The sequence below is a fragment of the Poromitra crassiceps genome (assembly GCF_964638095.1).
Source record: "Poromitra crassiceps genome assembly, chromosome: 8".
Classification (NCBI taxonomy): Eukaryota; Metazoa; Chordata; class Actinopteri; order Beryciformes; family Melamphaidae; genus Poromitra; species Poromitra crassiceps.
Window position 1 is genome coordinate 36,757,722 of NC_139629.1, and position 24,692 is coordinate 36,782,413.

A 24,692-nucleotide genomic window follows, 5' to 3' on the forward strand; every position below is an offset into this window, starting at 1 on the left:
GTCTCCAGTGAGAAATCCACTGTCTGTGACACTGTTGTTGTTTCCCTGGTGCGCTGGGATAAGAAGAGCAAACAATGCAGCTTTATTGTCTGTTCCGAGGCCAGTCATTGTCCTTTGTCCCCCCAGAGGACACAGGTAGGTCAGCGCTCTGTCCGCTGTTTGCAGGACAAATTGTAGTGTTTGTCTTTACACTCCACTGACTGCTGTGTTTACGTGCGGCAGGAACTGTAACAAAAGCACGAAGGCGAAGATAGACACCGACAGAAAGGAGACGTCTGTGCGAAGGCCTTGCCGCCGCTGCACATTGTGCCTTGTCAATAGAGTGGAAGGCAGCGACTTATTGTCTCAACAGGCATGTTGGCTGGATGCCTCAGTAAAACACAAGCACGCATGTCTTTGGAGTTGCAGTGTTTTGCCATTGGTGAGGAGAAAAGCAACACATTTTGAGCATAGAAATGTGGAAAAATACAAACCCCCCCCCCCTGTTAACACATTGAGTGCCAGCCATTTTTTCATCCTATAGGTAAGTTGTGCCAGGTTTTTTTTTGAGGATTCTGGCTCATTTTACAAGAGCCGAGGATTATTTTCTGTTAAGAATTCATGAACACCAATCATCTAAAAATAACTAATAGAATGTGTGCTTTCTCTGTCTAAAAGAGTTAGTTTGCAGAGTTAGTAGTTATGTACCGTAGATATTAGCCGTTGAGTACAGCATGGTTTCAGCGTCTGGAAATTTATTCAGAGATAAATGGCTTTTTGTGAAATTCGATAGAACAGTCACTTTAACCATTCATTTTTGGCATCAGTAAGACCGTCAGACATTCTAAACAATAGTTTTGAACAGTAATTTCCTCCATAACAACAGGAAACACCCCTCTCATTCAAACTCCTCCCTCCGTGTGTCTTCTCCTCCTTCCTCCTGGCTCTACAGCGGGCGTGTCAGAAGCGCGTTGCTGCTGCCTGCCTGCCTGCCTGCCTGCGTGCCTGCCTGCCTGCTTGCCTGCGTGCGGACGCTCCTTGTGCGAGTCAAGATGGGCCGGGGAATGCGTGGGCGATGGGCAGATGTTGATTCTGGCCTTTCTGAGGTGTTTCAAAGTGTGTTTCACCTATAATCTATTTTGCAAATCGCTCTCCGCTCTCTGTGTGCTGCCTGCGCGGCCGCTCTCGGGCAAGACAAGTCTGGAATGGATTACTGTAAAATCGCCTCGCCATTTCCTTGAATGGCTTGCTCCCGCGGCAGTTTTTTCTTTGATTTCGCTCGTCTGGGGGAGCACTGTCAACACTTAGTGGGTCGGTAAAATAGATTATACACATTCTCTTGCTCCAATAGTGATCTCGAAGATGTAAAAGTTGTTGATTGATGTCCCACCGTCAAAAAAAAAAAATGTTTATGTAAGACGAGATATCTCGGCTCTGGCACTCAAGCGTTGGATTATGTAAGACGAGATATCTCGGCTATGGCACTTAATGTGTTAATGTCAATTTGTTTTGCCTCTGCGTTGGCTAGTTGATATTGTGTACATTGAGTGTTTATTTTGTTGAAGCAGATGGCCTTCTCCACACTGTGAATGTGGAGAAGGCTGAAAATCTGAAAGAGAAATCCGTAAAAAAGTATCAGGCGGCGTGCCAGACGTTGCTCCTCCAGGGAGCAGAGTCCATTGACGAATGTCCTCCACCTCACTTGGTAGTTGGCGGTTCTTCGGATATCTCCCCACTGTTGAGGCCACTCCCAGACATTTGTGCCTGGACATCTCTTCTCCAGCTGTTCCTGGGGCAACCTCTTTTCCTTGTTCCTTCTTGGGGGTTCCATTTCAGGGCTTGTTGTCAGGTGATGTTTGTGGCAGGTTTTCTGAGGCTGTTACCAATCCAACTCCACTTTCTCCTTCCAATGTGTAGGTCAATGGGATCCTGGCTCCTTCTTTTCCACAGGTCCACATTGTTTACTTTGTCTCACTCCACCAGATGTTCACTAGTCTCCTGAGGCAGGTGTTAGTGAATGTTTGTTGTTCTCCATGCCTCTGATCCAGAAGGCAGCACCTGCTTCATGCTGGAGTTAAAGATGCTTCTTTTGTGTATATATTCTCCAAAATGCACACTAAAAACAAGTCTGTTTGACATTTTGGAGATGCAAGGTTTTCACTTTACAGCAGAAAATGGGTAAGAGTGCAGCTTCGGTTAACCACTTCCCCTGTTTTAACCTTACAACCTTATAACCTTTTGCAATACAAAAAGGACTGAAAGATAAGATAAATGGAGAGAAACTGACCGAGGAAGCATCAAACGGTCGTGTCGGATCGAAGTGGAGAAAGTGGCAATGAGACGAGGACGAGGAGGGGAGGCCTTAAGGTCCTGGGCTTCCTAAACTCTTTAAAACAGAAGAGGCGATGAGAGGAGGAGACGAGGACGTATGGAGGCCATGAGCTCCTGGGCTTGATCTGAGCCGCTTCTTCTCAATGAACCGGTAGAGAGGGGGGAAAAGGGAGATGGTAGAGAGGGGGAAAAGGGAGATGGTAGAGAGGGGGGAAAAGGGAGATGGTAGAGAGGGGGGAAAAGGGAGATGGTAGAGAGGGGGGAAAAGGGAGATGGTAGAGAGGGGGAAAGGGAGATGGTAGAGAGGGGGAAAAGGGAGATGGAGGTCTGCTCTGGGGCCCTCTTAGCCTGATGAGAGGACAAACAGATGGCACATTGTGTTCACATTAGCATGTCTTAATCTGAAGCAACGCTGCCATGCATCTATTTATTACCTCCGCCAAGGAGGTTATGATTTCAGTGCCGTCTGTCTGTGAACAAATTTTCATGAAACTTGGTGGAAGGGTGCAGCACGGGCCAAGGACGAACTCATTAAATGTTGGAGCGGATCCGATCCGACTCACAAAATGTGCATATCATAATAACAGACTGGACTATTGGCCGCCTTGGCGGAGGTCTGTGCTCTCCCAGTGCCCTTCTATTTGTGTATATGTTTACTCATGCTAACTCCTGACTCTGAGGTACCACACCACCTCCCATGTTATCTCTTTTTCTGAGACTTGGCTGGACAATTCCATTAATGACTCAGAGATTGAAATTCAAAACTATATAGTAGTAAGAAAGGACAGAAATCGTAAAGGGGGGGGGGTCTGCGGATACGTTCGCTCTGACATTTGTTTTAACATTAGAAATGACCTTGACAGTGTGCATTCCGAGGCAATTTGGTTGGACATTTTACTGCCCAAAACAAAACCCATCTTAGTTGGGATTTTGTATAGGCCCCCGACACAATCGGGTTTTTATGACCACTTGGAGGAGTCATGCACCAGCGCCGTTGACCACGGGAAACGTGAAGTCATCCTGATCGGAGACTGGAACACAAATGTTTTGAAAAAGGACTCCTTAATTTATAAAGCTTTTATTGATTTTTGTAAAACCTTTAGTCTCCATCAATTAATTTCAACATGTACCAGAGTATCCACTTCTTCACAGACTCTTATAGATCTTATAGTAGTATCGGACAGGCACAACATTTCCAGCAGTGGTGTAATCGATTGTGCCTTAAGTGATCATGCAATCATTTATTGCACTCGTAAAACTCAAAGACCGGTAACAAATTGCCATCACACGGTCAAAATTAGACCTCTGAGGAAATATACAGCTGAGTCATTATTGCACGAGCTGGGAAAGCTGGACCTGTCCCGTGTCCTCAGTTTGAAGTCTGTTGATGAAGCTTGGTGCCTTTTTAAATTCATGTTTTTGAGAGTGTTAAATAAGTTGGCCCCTGTCAAATCGGTTAGATTCAAAACCAGAACAGAGCCCTGGTTCAATGCAGACATTATCGAAGCCATTAAGGCTAGAAATAATAGTCTGCATGTACATAGGAATAAAAAGGATGAATTATCCTTTGGCATCTTTAAACAACTGAGGAATAAAGTCTTTAGATTGATCAAAAAGGCCAAATCAGAGCACTACAATGAAGTTATTACAGAGAACAAAGATGATCCTCAAAAGCTCTGGAAATCTCTTAAGCAATTGGGTTACAACAACAAGCTAAAAACAAAAACTCTCAACTTGAACCTTATGCAGGATGGCACCCTCACCTCGGACAAATCCAAGGTTGCGGGTATATTTAATGAATATTTTACTACTATTGCAGACACACTTGTAAACAAGCTCCCCTCCCTCTCTGGGCGGTATGGCCAGGACCATGTGGACAGTTTTTACAGGGATCTGGGAGTCCAGGCGGATGGCTTTCAGCTTAGGGCTGTGTCCGATGAGGACGTGCTGTTGAGGCTCAGGGCCCTTAAACCTTCCAAAGCTACAGGTGTCGACAACATCCCAAGCAGGTTCATACGAGACGCTGCAGATATCATTTCACCCGTTATCACACACATTATAAATCTGTCTATCAAATCTGGTCAGTTTCCTCAGGAGTTCAAACACGCCAGAGTTATCCCTCTGCACAAAAAAGGTAGCAAACTAGAACATGGTAACTACCGCCCCGTCTCAGTTCTCTCTTCCATATCCAAAATAATGGAAAGAGTCATCTTTGAACAAATTAACAGTTATCTCACGTCTCATAGGCTCCTGTTTGATTTCCAGTCTGGGTTTAGAAAATCATACTCAACCGACACCTGTTTGCTCTACCTAACGGATCACATCCGAAAGGAAGTGGATACCGGTAAGTATTGTGGCATGGTCATGCTGGACTTGCAAAAAGCATTCGATACAGTTAACCATAGCATCTTACTCGGTAAACTTAGGGCTCTGGGCTTCAACAGCACGTCCCTCGACTGGGTTCGGTCTTACCTGGAAAATAGACGGCAGGTGGTAGACATAAATGGGACACTGTCCCGCCCCCTCCCCATTAGCTGCGGGGTCCCCCAGGGGAGCATTTTAGGTCCATTATTATTTTTGGTGTATATAAATGACATGAAATCTGCCTGTGACTGCCCTCTGTTCCTGTTCGCTGATGACTCCGCCCTCCTGTTCTCCGACGCGGACAAAGGGGAGGTAGAAAAAAAGCTCAGCATGGAACTTTCAAATGTTGGGGTTTGGCTCTCGGACAACAGATTGTCTCTCCACTTAGGAAAAACAGAGTCAATTTTATTTGCGTCCAATTTTAAGCTTAAAAAATCCCCGGGATTTTCAATTATGGTGGGTGACGTGTCCGTACCCTCAAAGGAGGAGATCACCTACTTGGGATGTATCCTTGACAACAAGCTCTCAGGCGAAAAGATGGCCTTAAAAGTTATCTCTAAGGTCAATCAAAAGACCAAATTTTTAGCTCGCATCTCCCCAGTCATAAACAGTGCTACGCTGTTGATACTGGCAAATGCTCTAATTCAATGCCATTTCGACTACGCCTGCTCCTCGTGGTTCACATCCACTGCAGCCAAACTTAAAACCAGACTTCAGACGGCCCAAAATAAACTGGTGAGGGTTGTCCAGGGCCTACACCCCAGAGCCTCTCTCCTCCGCTCTCACTTCCTCAGTCTCGGGTGGCTGAGAGTTGAGGAGAGGGTCTCTCATATCAAGCTGTGTATGGTCCACAGGATCATCAACCTGAAAGCCCCTGTGTACCTCTCTGGCTATTTCCTGAGGGTTAGCGAGGTGCACAGTCACTCCACCAGGGGAAGCTCAAACAACGTTGTTCCTTTTAAATTTAAAACCTTAATAGGTAAATTTACTTTTTTATACTCAGCAGCGATTCTGTGGAACAGTCTCCCCGAAAATATAAAAGATCTAGGGTCCAAACTCACGTATAAGTCCACCTTAAAACAGTGGCTACAGAGCGGCCCCTAAGGTTGACCCTTTCTGCAAGAATTGATTCGAAATGATTATTGCAGAAGTGTAAAGGTTGTATTGTTTTTGTTACATGTATATTTATGTGTGTATTTAGGCATGTGTACAGGGGTGGAAGTGTGTACGCGTGTTTTTGTATATTATGTATTTATATGTATGTATATACATATAGATGGTTTTTCCTGTATTTATTTATGTGTGTAACGCATATAATGTTTAGTTTGTTAAATGTCCCTCGCGCACACACGCGCTCATACATGCACACATACACTCACTCCATTTGCTTCACGTCAAGGACCACAATGGAAATAAGCCCTCGGGCTTTGTTGTGTTTTATTCCTTTTGTTTCAATGAATCTGGTCTTACGCTGTATTTCTCGTGCCATTGCTTCAATAAAGTATTCAATCAATCAAAAAACTGCTGGGAGGAAATATTTGGTGTAGTTTTCTAATCCATGCACAGCATCTGAAACCCAAGCTTGATGCATAATGAATAACAAGTAAACATGATCTCCACACCTGGGCACCATCTGTGTCAAGCAAGTTGCACGAATCTTTGATAAAAAACCACAACAACAACAACAACAACAACAACGCCCTCTTCCTCCGCAGCCCGCATTCTCCTGCGTTTCATGGTGAGAAACGCCTTTTCAAAGCACAGTCGAAGCTGTGCTGCAGCATCAGAGATTTCCCCCCAAACCATGTTGGCTTTGTGGTGCGTTTCAGCACACGTTTTAGCAGGAGGCAGTTGTTGTTATTGTTGTTTTGAAGCGGGCGGAGTGTGAAGTGAATTTTGAAGAGGTAACTGTTCTAGGGTTTGTGCGAGATGAGTCATAGGCAGGGAGGGAGAAGAAGAACACGGTGATATATACTCCCCAGTCATCTTCTTCTTCTCCTGTCAATCCCCTTTCATTTGCTTTGTAGGTAAGAGCAGTGGCGCGCGCCCGCGACCGGTTGAAACGCTGTCTGCAGCAGAAATGGAAGTGGATGCTACTCACACACGCTGTGATCTGTTCAGCCGTTTCTATTCTTAGAGGTCCAAAGCATGGCAGGTGCTGGAGCACTATTGTTTCTCTCCTCCTCCTTCTCCTTCCCTGCCTGAAAACAATCTGCACCTCAGGATACTCTCTAGTCCTACTCAAGCAATCACATTTGGTGGATAGGTTTCAAATCTTCAGAAAACAATCAGCCAGATGGTGGCATTGTGACAAGCACCCTGGCAACTCGACAAGCATCCTGGCCAAAACAAAATCTGGAACCGTAAGGCCTAGAATGAAAAAAGAATGGCTCAGATTCCTTGGCAAAGACATACATTGCACATACCGTTTTTGTCCACAATGTTTTGCACACAGCATAATATGTGGACAAAATGTTGATATCATTTTGGCGATGAAGACATGCAAACAGGGAATGATGAAACAGGGAATGAGGCGTAATTCCTAAATGTTGGATGTTAGAGCACCAAATATGGCATGGACGCACAGGTGTATCAGACTCGGGGACTGCACGGGACCTGACGGGAATATTGCGGGGGGCGGGCGGTTTCAACTTTGTTGTGGGCTGGAGCGGCGGTCAATAACACACTTTGTGGGAGCGGGCGGTAATGGTGCGCCACCATCAGGCCAACATTGCAATAGCACCTTTATAATCTTTCCTACAATGTTGGAACACAGCATATTTCAACTACCTACATCACGCTTGTAGCCTATCACAGAATTTTGGAACATGAAAGTATTTGGCTGTGACACACAAAAGATGTTGATGCTGAAGACATGTGAAGGGATGTGTAATTTCTTAATGCCTAAATGGTCATGCAACCAAACTTCATATAAATATGTGAGGGGCTTAAAAGTATGTCAGACTACATTTAGAGTAGCAGGTAAAACTATACCTGTAACTTCTCAAATGGCAATGATATGACTATTATAATTATTATTGAACGAAAGAATGACTTTCTTACAGAAAATGGGAAGAACAGGTTGCTAATTAAGTTACAGAGTTTTTCTTAACCAATTAATTAATGCTGCTGCTTGTTTTGGTGGCTGTCAGAGAATCCTTTCTTCTTTGCCATACTAAATCAAGTCAATTTTTTGTTTTTGTTTTTTGTTGTTGCCTCTGTGTGTTTGGGATAGGGGGTGGAACAGTTTAGAAAATCATTTTTGAATAGCGCCCTCGGGTTTCTTCAGTGCTACCATTGTCATGCTAATATTTCATGTCCATGAGGGAAGCTACAATAAACTATCTTCACACACACCCTTTGTTTACTATGACAATTATGAAGCAAAACACATCGCATCACTTAACCCTCTCAGACGCGGCCACCAATTCACGGCTCTATAATGACTCCCCCTTCAGATCCATCACTGTCGTCTTGATGAAAGAGTCTGTGCGAGTGAATGGAGCATCCCGTAATGATCGTCACTGTCGCCGTTGTGAAGGTGTAATTATTAAACCTGTCCAAATGAATGATCGTGGTGCCGCTGCTTGCGCCTGGAGGAAGCTAACATACGTAGCGCATCAAATGCCACTTTGCCTGGCTTTCCAAAACAGTCTCTTGGCTTTGTGCCAACGACCGGAATCGCGCGTCGAACACCTGTCATCGGACGACCCGTGTTTGAACGATGACGACAGTCTACTCCATTGCTCATATCTCGCACCTCATCTGCGGCGCTTGGCTTGGGGAAGAGCATGTTTTCCCAAAGCTGAATGGTTGTCATTTCGGTTCAGGCCCAGGCGAGCGACGCCCCCAGCGTAATGGAACCCTGCATCGAGGTTTGGCGACAGCCAAATGGAATATTGAAAGATGGAAGCGTCTGTGTGTTGCGTGTCATGCTGGTCCAGTGACACGCTACTTTTGGGGAAATATGACCCTACCTCGCAGCAGGTAGATGTGGAGGACATGTGTTTGGTTGGGGATGGCGGGGTGGAGTTACGTCCACATCCATCTTCAGCAGTAGCAGAATTCCCATTTGCCACAACATGCCTCAATGATCTAAAAAAAAGTATGTGAGATAATGGAAGGATGATTGTAACACAGTGTACCATGCTTGTTTTTTTTGTTTTGCAGATGGCAATCTCCTGAAGACTATTGATGGAGCTCATTTGGACTGTGTGGTCAAAAGCCACCCGGCGCTGCTTTCCGTGACCCACCTTCTTCCAGAGAACGTCCTTGTGTCTGGGGATGAGAACGTTCCCGGCCTGGCAGCTTCTCCAACAGGTAAAAACTACCCCCTGCAGACTTGGGCGTAGCCGGAGGCAGCGGAGACGGTGACATGTTAACTGTCCTGCACTTGACCACACGTCACGTGGGGCCACAGTTTGATTGACATCAAACACAGCCCCGCCCCCGTGGTGACAGCCTTGCCTGCTTTCTTCACAGCCATTGGATAAAAGCCTTATTTTAGAAAAAGCCTGCAGTGGTTTGACTTTTGAAAACTAGCTCCAATGGAAATGTGGGACATCATCTCAATATGTGGGAGTGGGACGCGGGACAAACCTCGCAAAATGGACAAAATGTGCAGACAATGAGACAGGAACAATAGAGACAGTGTCTGGGAACGCCCACAAAATGTTAAACGGCTGGCGCGCGAGTGGGGTAAAACCGCCCATATATCTCATGGGCTGACTCACCAAAAGACGGTGCTGCGGCTCTAAACTACAGGTTTGGGGGTTCTAGAGCAGAACACAAGACGTCTGCTCAGATGTGCGTTTACTGCGGTGGTTAAATCCCCGATCGTGTCTGCCTGGGCTGGGCTATCAGCTAAATTCTAACTTTGCTGAATGGATAGAACGGGGGTTTTTACCCCACCCTGACCACGCCCCCAGCCAGGCTGAGCCAGCTAAACCAGCGTCTATGACGAGACGTGGCCTCAACCTATATGAGCAGAGATGAGACAGCACTTGCTGAAAGCGTCTTCCCACTAGGATCATCTCTATGTCAGTTGGCTTAGCACTAAGATGATTTGGGGCTATACGATTATCTTAGTCACACACATTTTATAACTCCTGTTTATCGACCGAGTCACTCTGTGACTTTGGGAACGTTCCAGAAAACCTTTTTGTGTCTTGGAAGTCCCATATGGATAAAGTATATAGACTGTGAATCCGGAGGCTACATCTTTATGCGTCTTCATCTTGACCCTTCCCACTCAGAAGCAGCCTGCCTAGCATCTCTATTTACACACTAGCACCTTTCTAAATGCACTGTATATAAAGAGTACCACCTTTCTAATGCACTGTTTATAGACAGCACCACCTTTCTAAATGCACTGTATATAGACAGCACCACCTTTCTAAATGCACTGTGTATAGACAGTACCATCTTTCTAAATGCACTGTATAGACGGTTTTAACTTGACAACAAAAACATTCTAAATTGAACCCCCGCTCACTTCCTGTTGCAGTGTTTGCTATGGACATAAAATAAAATAAAACATTCAAGTGCAGGACTGACCATTCCATGAAAACCGTCTATACAGCTGAACAGCAAAAACAAAAGTAACGATTTCGAGTGAGTATTTCTGCAGTTTGCCGAATGCTGAGAAAAAGGAAGTGCTGTGGGGTTGCGCTCTGGTGAAAACCGTCTATATAGACAGCACCACCTTTCTAAATGCACTGTATATAGACAGTACCATCTTTCTAAATGCACTGTATATAGACAGCACCACCTTTCTAAATGCACTGAATATAGACAGTTCACTTGGCTACTAAACTACTTATTTTTTCTTGTTACAACATCCAAGACAAGGTTTTGAAATGCATGCAAAATGCCATCAGGAGTGTTTAACTGAGAGGCAACCTCACCTCAGGGGGGCTTTTGAAAAATCCCATAGTGCAAGCTAGATTAGATTAGCTAGCTAGAGCTAATCCTCTCTTCCCCTGCTTTGCTGTCCAGTGCTGCTCGTCTTGCAATTGAAAACAAACCAGAAGGCGCTCGCTAATGTAAACACGCAAGGAGTCAGCTGCCTTCATTTGTGTCTCAATTGAAAGTGATCGCATCCAAAGGCATTTCATTTTTACATGCCACCCCCCCACTAGCTTTGTATTAAGTCTATATTTTATCAGACTTTCAAATGTACCTTCATGAGCTGTGTTTCCATTAGAGGTGCGGCGATACCAGTTTTTCAGAACCAAGTAGTGAGTACCTTATTTATTTAGTACTTTATTAAGTGGATTGGCTGATTTTAGCACCAATCCGAGTACCACTCAATTAACTACACAATTCACCCAATTAATATTAATTCATGCGGCCTAATATGGGTGCATTATCAAACAAGGAACGTGAACAAGTGCTTCATTTGATCTACACTGAAAACTGTAACAATCCTCAATCAAATACTGCTACTACTAATCATCATTATCATCATAACAAATTAGAAAATCGGTGGAATGAACTTTTTATGAACTTATGACATTTTTAGAATTTTCATGTTGGTTCACTTGCCAGTCTCAAACCAGCCAGGATAAAAACAAAAAACAAAACAAAAAACTTCTGGTTAAAAGTTAAGAATAAAACCCATATTAATGAACAAGTGTTGCAGTTCTTTGGAGTAATACAAAGTAATTAAGTTCATAACTTTAGGGGGTCTCTATTGTGACTTATAATTATTATTTGTTTTGTTTTCTCCTCTTCACATCATATATATTTATACACAACATCACTTAATTATTCTTCCCCCCCAACAGTGTCAGTGGTTCTGTATTATTCTAACTGTCTGCGACTGGCCTGCAGTTACTCATGCTTGGCTGCTTCTCTTCTCTTCTCTTCTCCACTGTCAACACTGCCAGACACCTTCACTTGGAACAGATGGCATTTTGCTTCAGTGACATCAAAGAATCGCCTTGCTGCAGACAGTTCTCCTCCGCCGGAAAAAGTATTTTATTGCACCAAAGTACCGCTCATTAAAGTATCGGCATCGGGACAGCTTCAAATGTACACATACTACTGTTGCACTTCTTCTCAGGCAAATTGTATGCATTCTTTTCAAAATGTTGCACATAAAAAAAACTGCTGATTAGATGGGTTGAATGGAATGAATATACTTCTTGATCATAGAATGGAGCTGTATCAGAATAAAGCACAAATGAGTGGGAAAATAATGCAGATTTAGCGGAAACATTTCCGCCAATCAAGGAGGAAGCTCCCGAGATGCCAGTTTCCCCGCCGGCCGCTTCAGCTGACCCACCAGGCGGTCAGCTGTATATCTCTACTCATCCTGTCACGTTCAGAGACTTGCCGGCAGTTATCCAAGCCCTGCATTCGGCCATTCGCCTGATTGCCCACCAGGAAAAAGCAATCCAGGTTCTGGCTGTCTTGGCCATCGAGTATCCGCACCTAAATCCACATGTCCCACAGCAACCCTAACAAGTCCACCACCAACGAGTCTTGAGTCCCAAAGAATCCTCCACATGGGGGGGGGGGGAGGGGTTGTCTATCCTAGCCTATTCAGACGCCCTCCTCTCACCTCAAGAGGAGTGCCACCTGACAAGGGAGTCATACGCCAAAGTAGTTGCCATGCTCGCCATTTGCTAAATTAAAGCCGCTTGTTAAATCTTACTGACTGGCCTCTCATGATTGAAATATAATCATGTCCATGAAGCAAAGACCCGCTGAACTAGGTCAAACATAACATAACGAGGGATAAGTAATCAACTCCTAGGTGTGCGTTAAATTATTTTAATGCATGACGTGGAGGCGAAGAATCTACCTACCTAGGGTGGTTGCCTCCACAAAGTGCATTAAAATCGTTTAACGTGCACCTAGGAGTTGATTACTTATTTTCCAACAATATAAAATAAAAGCATTTGCAAAATTTTGTTGCAAGTTTAGCAAACAAAATCTAAAGTTTTTCCACAGGCCATAACTCTGTTTACCTCGCAACACCTGGGAAATCGACGAATACCTGGAACAATCATTACCATCTCGTCAGCTCAACAGTAAACACAACCGCAAGGCACTCTGGCTATCGTGGTGCGGAGCTCCCGTTTGCGAGGCTAGCTAGCTACCATTTGTTTTCTCAGTTTTCAGTTTTCTCATAACGTCACGCTAAATATACCACAGCTGTGAGCCAATCAGATTGCTTGATTATGATTTGAGAGAGCGGTTTTATAATGTCATGTGAGACAGATCCACGATACACACTTGTCTCTCTCCGGTAGCTTAAAATAAGAACACACATAGTGTCAACAACATAGTGTTTAATAATGGCCCTTTTTTGGAGGAGACAGAAGTTGAAATGTCTGCAGTACTTAGAAAGTAAGTTTGTAAGGGGGCATGTAATGAAGTGTGACAGTGTAGAGGCATAATCATTGGGAGTCAGTTGGAGGTATGGTAGCAGCCTAGCAGGCTAATCCTCTCCCATGTTCTGGGGCTGTGAGCAGCACAGACCTAAGCTGCCTTTTAAGAGCACAGTCACTGGCTTGATATTCACACTGCATTCAGAGCAGTCCAACTCTGCACTCCAGAGACAAGCGCTGCAATGAAACGCTTGATGGCTGCATGACTCTTTTAAGAGATGACAATCACTCTGGCTATTTTCTCTCTGTTGTGTGTGTGAAAGGCCTGGCTGATTGTGGAGTTTACTTTCCAGTGTGCCCGCTCTATCCATCGGGTGGGCTACTTTCTGAATCAATTGATTCCATTCGCGGCAAGTAGCCTGTCCAAATGGAAGCATTTTTTGACACAAGTGCTAGCATCTCTCTCTCTGTGTGTTATGAATGTTTCAGTGATGGGCATCGGGCAGCTCACCACAAGCTGCTGGAGCGATGAGTCATGGTGCTTTCTCACTGGCGGCCCGGTACCGTTCCCGAGCAGCACACCTGTCCCCAAATTGACCCCAGTTTCGGAACGTTTGATGAGTGTGAACGTTGCGTTCCGTTCCGTTCCGTTCCACGCCCGGGCGCGCAACGAGGGAACTGTGACATGATCCACTTGAAAAAAGGTGGTCTGGGGAGCGCTTTGGCGTGCCCGGGCACGGAACACTTCTCCGAACCACATAGACAACACACGGGCGAGGATAAACTACAGGCATAGTTGATGACGCAAGTGCACTCTGTTTCGTTTCCGAGCGCGGAATAAATGTTGTACTGTGAAAGCTGACCAGCGGGGGATAGGGGAGGGGGGGCAATCGTTCCCGGGTGTGGAACAGAACGGAACGGAACGAAAGCAATCGTTCCCAGTGAGAAAGCAGCCTCAGATGGCACGCTGGGTCTCATAGCGACTGAGTAACACAAACTAATGAAATGCATTTACAATCAAAGATCTCTTGATGGAGTATCTGTTGTCTTTTTATCTTCGACACGAGCAAAGAAGTACTCAATATGCTTTGGCGGTATCCAAAATATTGTGATACTGTCCCAGGAAAAATATTGTGATATAAAATGATAGGGGTAGAGATGAGGGGTTATACTGTATATATTTTTTATTTCTTCCGAATTACATCAAATTTTGAGGCTATCATAATAATAATTATTATAAACAGCAATGAAGATATTGCGATATTCACAACATATTCGATAATATTATGTACACAAGTACTTAGTAGTATGTAGTAGTAGTATGATATTTACACTTCTGTATAACCTTTATAGCTTTTAGTGCATACCTGTAAAATGCAACTAAAGCAGAGCAGTGAAGATAGTCATGTTGTCCTCATCTTTTTGGGAGGTGATGTTGCCTCTTACTTACTGTCAGTCAAAAGAGCTGGAAAAAAATCATCCTGGAGTTGAATAAACATCGCAGGTGCAGCCAACACAGGAAGTTGTCTCTGGAGTCCAGGTGCAGCCAACACAGGAAGTTTCAGGACAGGAAGGAACTTCAGACAGGAAGTCTCTGGAGTCCAGCGTGAGGTGAACATGCTGTTGAAGCAGCCCTTGGGCATTGCTTTACTGATATCGAAGTGTTGAGAAACTCAGCTCACATTTCAAGCAAAGTAAGAAGCCGCAATATGAAGCAATGTTACAGTAAGCTTGCCACAGCTGACGCACCACCAAGTGAGTGGGCTTTCTATAAATAAAAAATGTCTACAATGCTGCATATCAAACGATGCATTTTCCACTTGACCTCTGTCTCTCTGAGTGGTTTTTCTGAAATAAATAAAAAATAAAATTCATGATAAATTATGTGGGGATGTCAGGGAATTTTACAAATGGGTCACTTTATGGGAATATAACCAGAATCTATTTTCCAACTTGTTTCACACATTCAGTGCATTCGATGGTGGTTTTCAGCTCTTTCTTTTCCACAGCAATCCTAACAGTGATGGGAGCAGACTGTTTAACCCTTTAGAAATGTTCTGAGCTGCAAAATAAAACAAAACATAGACAAATCAGGCAGGAATCAAAGTTTTAGGTCTGACTTAATTATGGAAAATAACCCTTATTTTGTGTTTGTCCCCAGGAGATGCTCTGCTGAGGCCTCAGCTGCTCAAGATGCTGCCCTACACCCTGGACAGGCTGACCATCTCCCTCCAGCCCTCCCTGGACACGTTTGAAAGCCAGCTATTGCAGCTGGTCAATGCGGACTGCCACAATACGGTAAGACGTGCCCACAATCTGGACAGGCCACAGGAAGCCCAGGCACCAAAATAGTCCCCTGGGGGGGGCGACCAGACCAAAATGTGGGACAAATAGTTGTATGTGGGACAATGTGGGACATGTTACCAATGCTGAAAGGTAGTAAGAGTTATCTGTTACTTAGTCTGTTAGTTAACAATCATCTTTTGGTTTCAGCAGGAATGCGTCCATGGATCGGCGCATCTCTTTTTGAGCCGCACGTTTCTTGTGAAACTCACATGTGTCGTTTCACGTCGTCGGCTATTCCGCCCCAGTGAAAAATAACTGGCAAATTGAGCAAATCAACAAACAAAAAAACTGAGAATCGCCTCGCCTCCTTCACCCAGTAGTTTCTCAGTCTTTGTTGTGGCTGCATTTCCTCTTCTTTGTCATCGTTTCCATCATATTAAATTCTGCCTAAATCTGCATGGTGACTTCCCCATCAGGCGTAGCCGCAGGCACTGAAGAAAGTAACAAAGACGGTGAGGTTCACCTGCACTTGACCCCACGTGTGACGCGGTGTGATTGACATCAAACACAGCGCCGTGGCGTGATGATGACAGCCTTCCCTGCTTTCTTCACAGCCATTGGATGAAAGGCAGATTTGAGAAAAGCCTGCAGGGGTTTGACTTTTGAAAACTAGAGCCAATCAAAATGGGGAAATCATCGCAATACTGTATGTGGGACGTGGGACAAGGGATGAAAATGATGTGCTTACAGTGTAAGCATTTTTTACCTGTGATATATTACATACACTAAGCAGTGATGATGAAGTAGGCCTACCTGTGATATATTACATACACTAGGCAGTGATGATGAAGTAGGCCTACCTGTGATATATTACATACACTAGGCAGTGAGGATGAAGTAGGCCTACCTGTGATATATTACATACACTAGGCAGTGAGGATGAAGTAGGCCTACCTGTGATATATTACATACACTAGGCAGTGATGATGAAGTAGGCCTACCCGTGATATATTACATACACTAGGCAGTGATGATGAAGTAGGCCTACCTGTGATATATTACATACACTAGGCAGTGATGATGAAGTAGGCCTACCTGTGATATATTACATACACTAGGCAGTGAGGATGAAGTAGGCCTACCCATGATATATTACATACACTAGGCAGTGATGATGAAGTAGGCCTACCTGTGATATATTACATACACTAGGCAGTGAGGATGAAGTAGGCCTACCTGTGATATATTACATACACTAGGCAGTGATGATGAAGTAGGCCTACCTGTGATATATTACATACACTAGGCAGTGATGATGAAGTAGGCCTACCTGTGATATATTACATACACTAGGCAGTGATGATGAAGTAGGCCTACCTGTGATATATTACATACACTAGGCAGTGAGGATGAAGTAGGCCTACCTGTGATATATTACATACACTAGGCAGTGATGATGAAGTAGGCCTACCTGTGATATATTACATACACTAGGCAGTGATGATGAAGTAGGCCTACCTGTGATATATTACATACACTAGGCAGTGAGGATGAAGTAGGCCTACCTGTGATATATCACATACACTAGGCAGTGAGGATGAAGTAGGCCTACCTGTGATATATTACATACACTAGGCAGTGAGGATGAAGTAGGCCTACCTGTGATATATTACATACACTAGGCAGTGATGATGAAGTAGGTCTACCTGTGATATATTACATACACTAGGTAGTGAGGATGAAGTAGGTCTACCTGTGATATATCACATACACTAGGCAGTGAGGATGAAGTAGGCCTACCTGTGATATATTACATACACTAGGCAGTGATGCTGAAGTAGGCCTTCCTGTGATATATTACATACACTAGGCAGTGATGATGAAGTAGGCCTACCCGTGATATATTACATACACTAGACAGTGAGGATGAAGTAGGCCTACCTGTGATATATTACATACACTAGGCAGTGATGATGAAGTAGGCCTACCTGTGATATATTACATACACTAGGCAGTGATGATGAAGTAGGCCTACCTGTGATATATTACATACACCAGGCAGTGATGATGAAGTAGGCCTACCTGTGATATATTACATACACTAGGCAGTGATGATGAAGTAGGCCTACCCGTGATATATTACATACACTAGGCAGTGAGGATGAAGTAGGCCTACCTGTGATATATTACATACACTAGGGGCAGTGATGATGAAGTAGGCCTACCCATGATATATTACATACACTAGGTAGTGAGGATGAAGTAGGTCTACCTGTGATATATTACATACACTAGGGGCAGTGATGATGAAGTAGGCCTACCCATGATATATTACATACACTAGGTAGTGAGGATGAAGTAGGCCTACCTGTGATATATTACATACACTAGGTAGTGAGGATGAAGTAGTCCTACCTGTGATATATTACATACACTAGGTAGTGAGGATGAAGTAGGTCTACCTGTGATATATTACATACACTAGGTAGTGAGGATGAAGTAGGTCTACCTGTGATATATTACATACACTAGGCAGTGATGATGAAGTAGGCCTACCTGTGATATATTACATACACTAGGTAGTGAGGATGAAGTAGTCCTACCTGTGATATATTACATACACTAGGTAGTGAGGATGAAGTAGGTCTACCTGTGATATATTACATACACTAGGTAGTGAGGATGAAGTAGGTCTACCTGTGATATATTACATACACTAGGCAGTGATGATGAAGTAGGTCTACCTGTGATATATTACATACACTAGGTAGTGAGGATGAAGTAGTCCTACCTGTGATATATTACATACACTAGGTAGTGAGGATGAAGTAGGTCTACCTGTGATATATTACATACACTAGGTAGTGAGGATGAAGTAGGTCTACCTGTGATATATTACATACACTAGGCAGTGATGATGAAGTAGGCCTACCTGTGATATATTACATACACTAGGTAGTGAGGATGAAGTAGGTCTACCTGTGATATATTACATACACTAGGCAGTGATGATGAAGTAGGTCTACCTGTGATATATTACATACACTAGGTAGTGAGGATGAAGTAGTCCTACCTGTGATATATTACATACACTAGGTAGTGAGGATGAAGTAGGTCTACCTGTGATATATTACATACACTAGGTAGTGAGGATGAAGTAGGTCTACCCGTGATATATTACATACACTAGGCAGTGATGATGAAGTAGGCCTACCTGTGATATATTACATACACTAGGTAGTGAGGATGAAGTAGTCCTACCTGTGATATATTACATACACTAGGTAGTGAGGATGAAGTAGGTCTACCTGTGATATATTACATACACTAGGGGCAGTGAGGATGAAGTAGGCCTACCCATGATATATTACATACACTAGGCAGTGATGATGAAGTAGGCCTACCTGTGATATATTACATACACTAGGTAGTGAGGATGAAGTAGACCTACCTGTGATATATTACATACACTAGGCAGTGATGATGAAGTAGGTCTACCTGTGATATATCACATACACTAGGCAGTGAGGATGAAGTAGTCCTACCTGTGATATATTACATACACTAGGCAGTGAGGATGAAGTAGACCTACCTGTGATATATTACATACACTAGGCAGTGAGGATGAAGTAGTCCTACCTGTGATATATTACATACACTAGGTAGTGAGGATGAAGTAGACCTACCTGTGATATATCACATACACTAGGCAGTGAGGATGAAGTAGACCTACCTGTGATATATTACATACACTAGGTAGTGAGGATGAAGTAGACCTACCTGTGATATATTACATACACTAGGTAGTGAGGATGAAGTAGACCTACCTGTGATATATCACATACACTAGGCAGTGAGGATGAAGTAGACCTACCTGTGATATATTACATACACTAGGTAGTGAGGATGAAGTAGACCTACCTGTGATATATCACATACACTAGGCAGTGAGGATGAAGTAGGCCTACCTGTGATATATTACATACACTAGGCAGTGAGGATGAAGTAGACCTACCTGTGATATATTACATACACTAGGTAGTGAGGATGAAGTAGACCTACCTGTGATATATCACATACACTAGGCAGTGAGGATGAAGTAGGCCTACCTGTGATATATTACATACACTAGGCAGTGGGGATGAAGTAGGCCTACCTGTGATATATTACATAAACTAGGCAGTGAGGATGAAGTAGGCCTACCCGTCCTTTATCTCACTTCCCCCCAGCCTGATATTTCCTGTATCTGACTTTCCGTGACTCCAAGCCAGCCCTGCGAGCAGCAGCACTTTTACAGATGCCACTGCAATTGAAGGCACAGCGCCTCCCAAACTAAATGGGGCTTATCTATTCTCTCCTCTGTTCCTTGTCTACGGAGACCCCCGCACGGTTAACCATATTTGACAGGTGCGGCTATGCGCCGGCAATTATTTGTACAGTGGCATTATATTGCGCGGGACCCTATCTATTCTCTTCAGCCTAAGTGAGATGTGTCTGTGGAAGGGATGAGAATTGATATGACAATGCTGTCACTCCTCATCTCCGTGCCACTGCTCTTTGATGCCGTTGGCTGCATCCTGCATGTTCAGCTCAGGGGGGGGCTGAGTGTTTTAGAGTTCATTAAAGCTACTAGCAGTCGCATTTGGGACTTGATGACTTTGGCAATCCCCTGAGCCCCTTAGCCCAAGTAAAGTGTTTTACATCACTGTCACAAAGGCAACTTCCACTTACGCCCGCATCGCCCACGCCCCCAAACCCTCCACAGTGCAAAACGGAATAATTGAACTGGATTAAATTTGTATGAGGAGGTACAAGCATAGACTGTATAATAAATATGGACGTAGCTACTGTGATGTCACCCTTTGGTTGGCAAGTTCGGCATTTAGACCGTCGCCATCTTGGTTATTTTGGAGCCAGAAGCAGCTAGCACAAGACCAGCGCTGCCTGCTATTGGTCCGTGATCGGTGAGCTGCGCGATCTGTCAATCAATCACGCGCCAAAACATAGTCTGTTTTATTGTCTGTTTTACTCTAAATGCGACCATCATGCTGTATTGAAGAAGACTTGAAACTAGTCAAGTCAGGTTTATTTGTATAGCCTTACAAGCATGCCTCAGAGGGCTTTACAGAGAATATGCCTAGCTAAATCTAGGTAAGCACTATCAATCATCTTAAACTAGAGATTGAGACCATAAATGAATTAGGAAAGTGTTTACTTGGGTCATAAATCAAGTGAGAAGTAGAGTCATTTTCCCATTGACATTCATGCAATGGGACTTCTTTTTGCAGCCAGTGGAGTCGCCTCCTGCTGGCCATTAGAAAGAATGCAGCTTTAAGGCACTTCTGCATGCGCTTCATTTTTCACAAAGGTTAGAATTGGGTACAATTTAAATTAAGTGTTCATCAGTGGCTAATCTGTGTGTGATAAAATATATATATAGTTTGCCCAATGCTGACAGACTATTATGATACTGAAAGACAGCTCACCCACCAGAGCATACAGTAGCTGTCTAGTGGAGGATGATGTGGTTATCCTGATTATTCCATCAGTGTAGAATCATCTATAGCAAGAGTTGATGCTGCACACCTAGTGAGCTGGCATGGTACTGCACAGAAAGAGGACAGAGTCCTCCTTCTGTTTTGGTTGAGGCTCTGACTCAATCCTGCACATTTTCATAGGGAATCATATAGGACAAATAGAATCAACACAGAAAGAGAGCAACACATACAGTACATACTGTAGTTTTTTTTACAGACATAATACTATTCTATCAAAATGAATTTGAGAATGGTATATTGAGGTAAATATTCTACATACGGAGACTTTAAGCAGGGAAAATGTGGGCACTAGTCCCTCTGCACTTGGTGAGGTTTACAGTAAGCCCACATAAGACGGAATAACTGCTTCAACATGTTCTTTGCTGCACTGGAGGTGGCTTCCCCCGGCTTTTAGACAGGCTTAGGTGGAAATTTGGGAGTTAGGAGAGTATTAGAACCTTGAGTGATTCTCAACCCTTTTCATATCAAAAACCCTTAGAGGTGAATTTCTCTATCAACCTGGACCTTATTTTTGTAAAAAAAAAAAAAAATGTTTTAACTAACTAGTCAGAGCAGAGTTTTAGGGAATTGATGCAGCAGAGATAGAAGCTCCCGTTGCGCCCACTCTTCAGTTTGTAATCTGTATAACGTTAGTCAAATAAATACGGGCCGCCATCTAATTCAAATGCCTCGTCCATATTCTGTAAATCAGATCAATATTCGGCCATAACTTCCAAAATCATTCAGCTACTCCAAAACAAGAAACTTGGGAGCTCCCAGCTTTCCCCACCACAGCTGACTTCCGGCAAACAAGGCAACTCTCACGAGACTTGAGCGAGACTTGGATCAAGCAGAAGGTAAATTATATCTCTCTATAATAATGTCATGATGGAATAATCTGATCCTGTCAGTGGTAAAATAAAACAAAAAACAAGCTCATTTAGTGTGCAGTAGTGGCATGTGGATTTCTGTTCACATTACTTAGTTATACATAAAAATAAATCCAGTTTGAAAAATATAGAAATTCTCATTTAATTGAGTGCACATTAGAGCCACTTATTTGATTTAGTCTCTCAGACCCAAATCTGAGAATATTTTTTATTGTTCGATATGATTTTGTCCAGAATTCCATTACCATCATACTAATGTAGCTAGAGAGATAACAGTGAAACTATCCAAATACCGGTAGTCATTCTTCAATTCTAAATTGAATAATGAAATAATAAGTTTAACACTTCATCAATTTGCTGGGGACTCCCTGGAACACCCGTCAAGTGTCCCCAGACCCCACGTTGAGAACCACCGCATTAGAACACCGTGATGTTTTTTGTGCAAACATTTGGAACTTAAGTAGACTTAGTCTGGTGATATTATTGATACAAAGGGTTTGACATTAAGAATCTTGTCATTTTTCACAGCATCTGTTTCTACCAGTGCCCAAAAGCAAAGAGACCCCGGTCGTCCTTTGTTATCTCTGTTTATTGACCTCAAAAAGCTCGCAACCTTACAGCATTATTCATCTCCACAATCAGATGACAAAGCACGCGTATTAGCTGTGGGTCGCATTCGTCAATAAGCGACCTCTCGAGTGCTGTGTGTGCCGGAAAACAGTTTGAACCTCAAAAAGAAACTTCAACCCTGGGGGGCATAGCGTGGAGGTCAACCCTGGGGGGCATAGCGTGGAGGTCAACCCTGGGGGGCATACCGTGGAGGTCAACATGACTCCAAAACAAAATGGGTAGATTTTTCTCATTGATGTTGCTCAAGGGATGCCAGCTCGCTCACTATTATTGTTGCTGCTCAGAGGACCCTAACAGCAAAGTCACTGAGTGGAAAGGTGAGTCTGCATAATATCAGGATTGATTAGACGTTCACTTGGGAGTCTAGTGGCCATAGGTGCTGCTATTCATTTGATTAGCCGTCGCGCTGACCCCCTGATTTCATTATACATGCGGCAGCAGCGGTTAGAAACGGAATCGACCGCGCTCAGGAGCAATTCCATAAAAACTTCCAAAAGTAGTAGCCTACTTTCAAAAGTAGTAGCCTACTTTCAAAAGTAGTAGCCTACTTTCAAAAGTAGTAGCCCACTTTTGTTCCGCTTCCCTTCCCGCTGAGAGACAGGTGACACGTGAGCATGAATCACTTTTCTCATTCTGGAGTCCACGCTTTTCCTCACCCTCGTTCGTGAGAAGTGCTTGAAGGTCTTCACAAGCTGCCTATAAGTTGTGCGGAGCAGTTAAGAACGCTCCAGATTGACTGAACATTTCTCGTGGAACTTGTGTGGTGGCGATGGTGACGACATCCTGGCGTCTGCGGGAGGTGTTAATGCAGACAAAAGTGGGCTTGATTGCAGCTTTTAATTAAAGTGCGTGCGGGTGTGAGGGGGCGGAGGTGTGGGGGGGGGGGGGAGAGAGACAGAGAGGGGAAAAGCGAGCATGCGATATCTGCGTGTGACCTTTTCAGAAGTGTGACTCCAGCTGGGTTGTCATCAGCCAGCTTTCTCTGAAGTGATGCCGACACCTCATCCACCACCTCAGCCGCGCTGCTGCATAGGTGCGTGTGTGTGTGTGTGTGTGTGTGTGTGTGTGTGTATGTGTGTGTGTGTGTGTGTGTGTGTGCACGTGCTCACGAGCGTGCACGAGTGCGTTTGTGATCGCGTGCCAGCGTGTCTGCGGCGCGTAACCCTGTATGGTACAGTGTTGCTTCTTTTACACTCACACAATACAGCATCAATGATGATAGAATACTTTCAAAAAGAGGCAATCAATCAATCAATCAAAGTACTTTATTTGATTTAATAATGGAAATTTGTTAAAATGCATTGAAGTAAGGCCATTCCTTTATGGATGTCCACCAGGATTTTTTTTTTATTATTAAAAATGTTTCACTGATTTTTGTCCAGTTTTCTCCCTAATTCTACTTGGCCAATTTCACCCGCTGTCCTGGTCATTGCTCCATCCCCTCTGCAATCCACCGGCAGGACGTAACGTGTGGGAGGAACACGCTATTCCCCAACACTTAAAGGACTTTACTTTACATCTCACACAGAGTTTTACATCGTCTTTTTACATGGACATTCTCCCACAGACACAACCCCCCCCCCCCCCATCCCCCACTATACATCACTTAATGACTTACTGGACATTTTACATGGACATTTATATGGACTATGTCACTTTAAAGGTCTTTATAATTTACCATTTGAATATTGTCTTTCTGTCTGCTCCATGTTTTGTTTTGCTGTGATCAATGTGCTGCATACCGCATAAAGACATATTCCTAAATCATCTTGAATCTTGTAATGAGGGAGGGGCAAACACTTTCTTTTCCCTTTTCCCTTTCTCAGGCTTTGAACTGACGACCTTCCGGTCACAAGTTTACTTCTCTAACCTTTAGGCCACCACTGCTCTGCAGCACTGTGTTGCTGAAGGTAACGCACCCTAAAGTGTACCTGTCCCCCCAAAAATATTTTTGAAAATGTATTTAAATTATGTTTACTTGGTCTATTTTATGACTTTTTTTTTTTTAAGCCAACTGGCATCATCGTAATGTGTAGCAGAGGGCTAAAGGGGTATAGAGGAGACGTGGATTGATAAAGAGACAGTTTGGCACGAGACAAATCCTTTCTTCTGGCTGAGAGTCTGACATATGTCTCATAATCTCCCCATACGTTTGTCATTAACCCAGAATGTAGGCTTCTCTTGGCAGTTCCCTTTCCCATAGATTTCACAGACTGTGCCCTCGTTGATGCTTTCCATGTGAACTCCTGTAGCTTTATCCACCTTATGTTTGATCGCCCCGATGTCAAATAAGTATGGGTGCAAGTTCCGGTCTAGAAAGTGACTGATTGTTGCAG

At 43.8% G+C, this 24,692-nt stretch overlaps 1 protein-coding gene across 1 annotated transcript in view; it reads left to right on the plus strand.

Moving 5' to 3' along the window:
- Positions 1-24,692, plus strand: part of nphp4 (nephronophthisis 4) — a gene marked incomplete at both ends in the record, with an annotated part of 207,644 nt that overhangs the window by 29,183 nt on the left and 153,769 nt on the right. The window contains 2 exons of the mRNA XM_083641194.1: positions 8,845-8,994; positions 15,175-15,311. Of these exons, the coding sequence (XP_083497320.1) occupies positions 8,845-8,994; positions 15,175-15,311 (287 nt within the window). The remainder of the gene's footprint in view (positions 1-8,844; positions 8,995-15,174; positions 15,312-24,692) is intronic.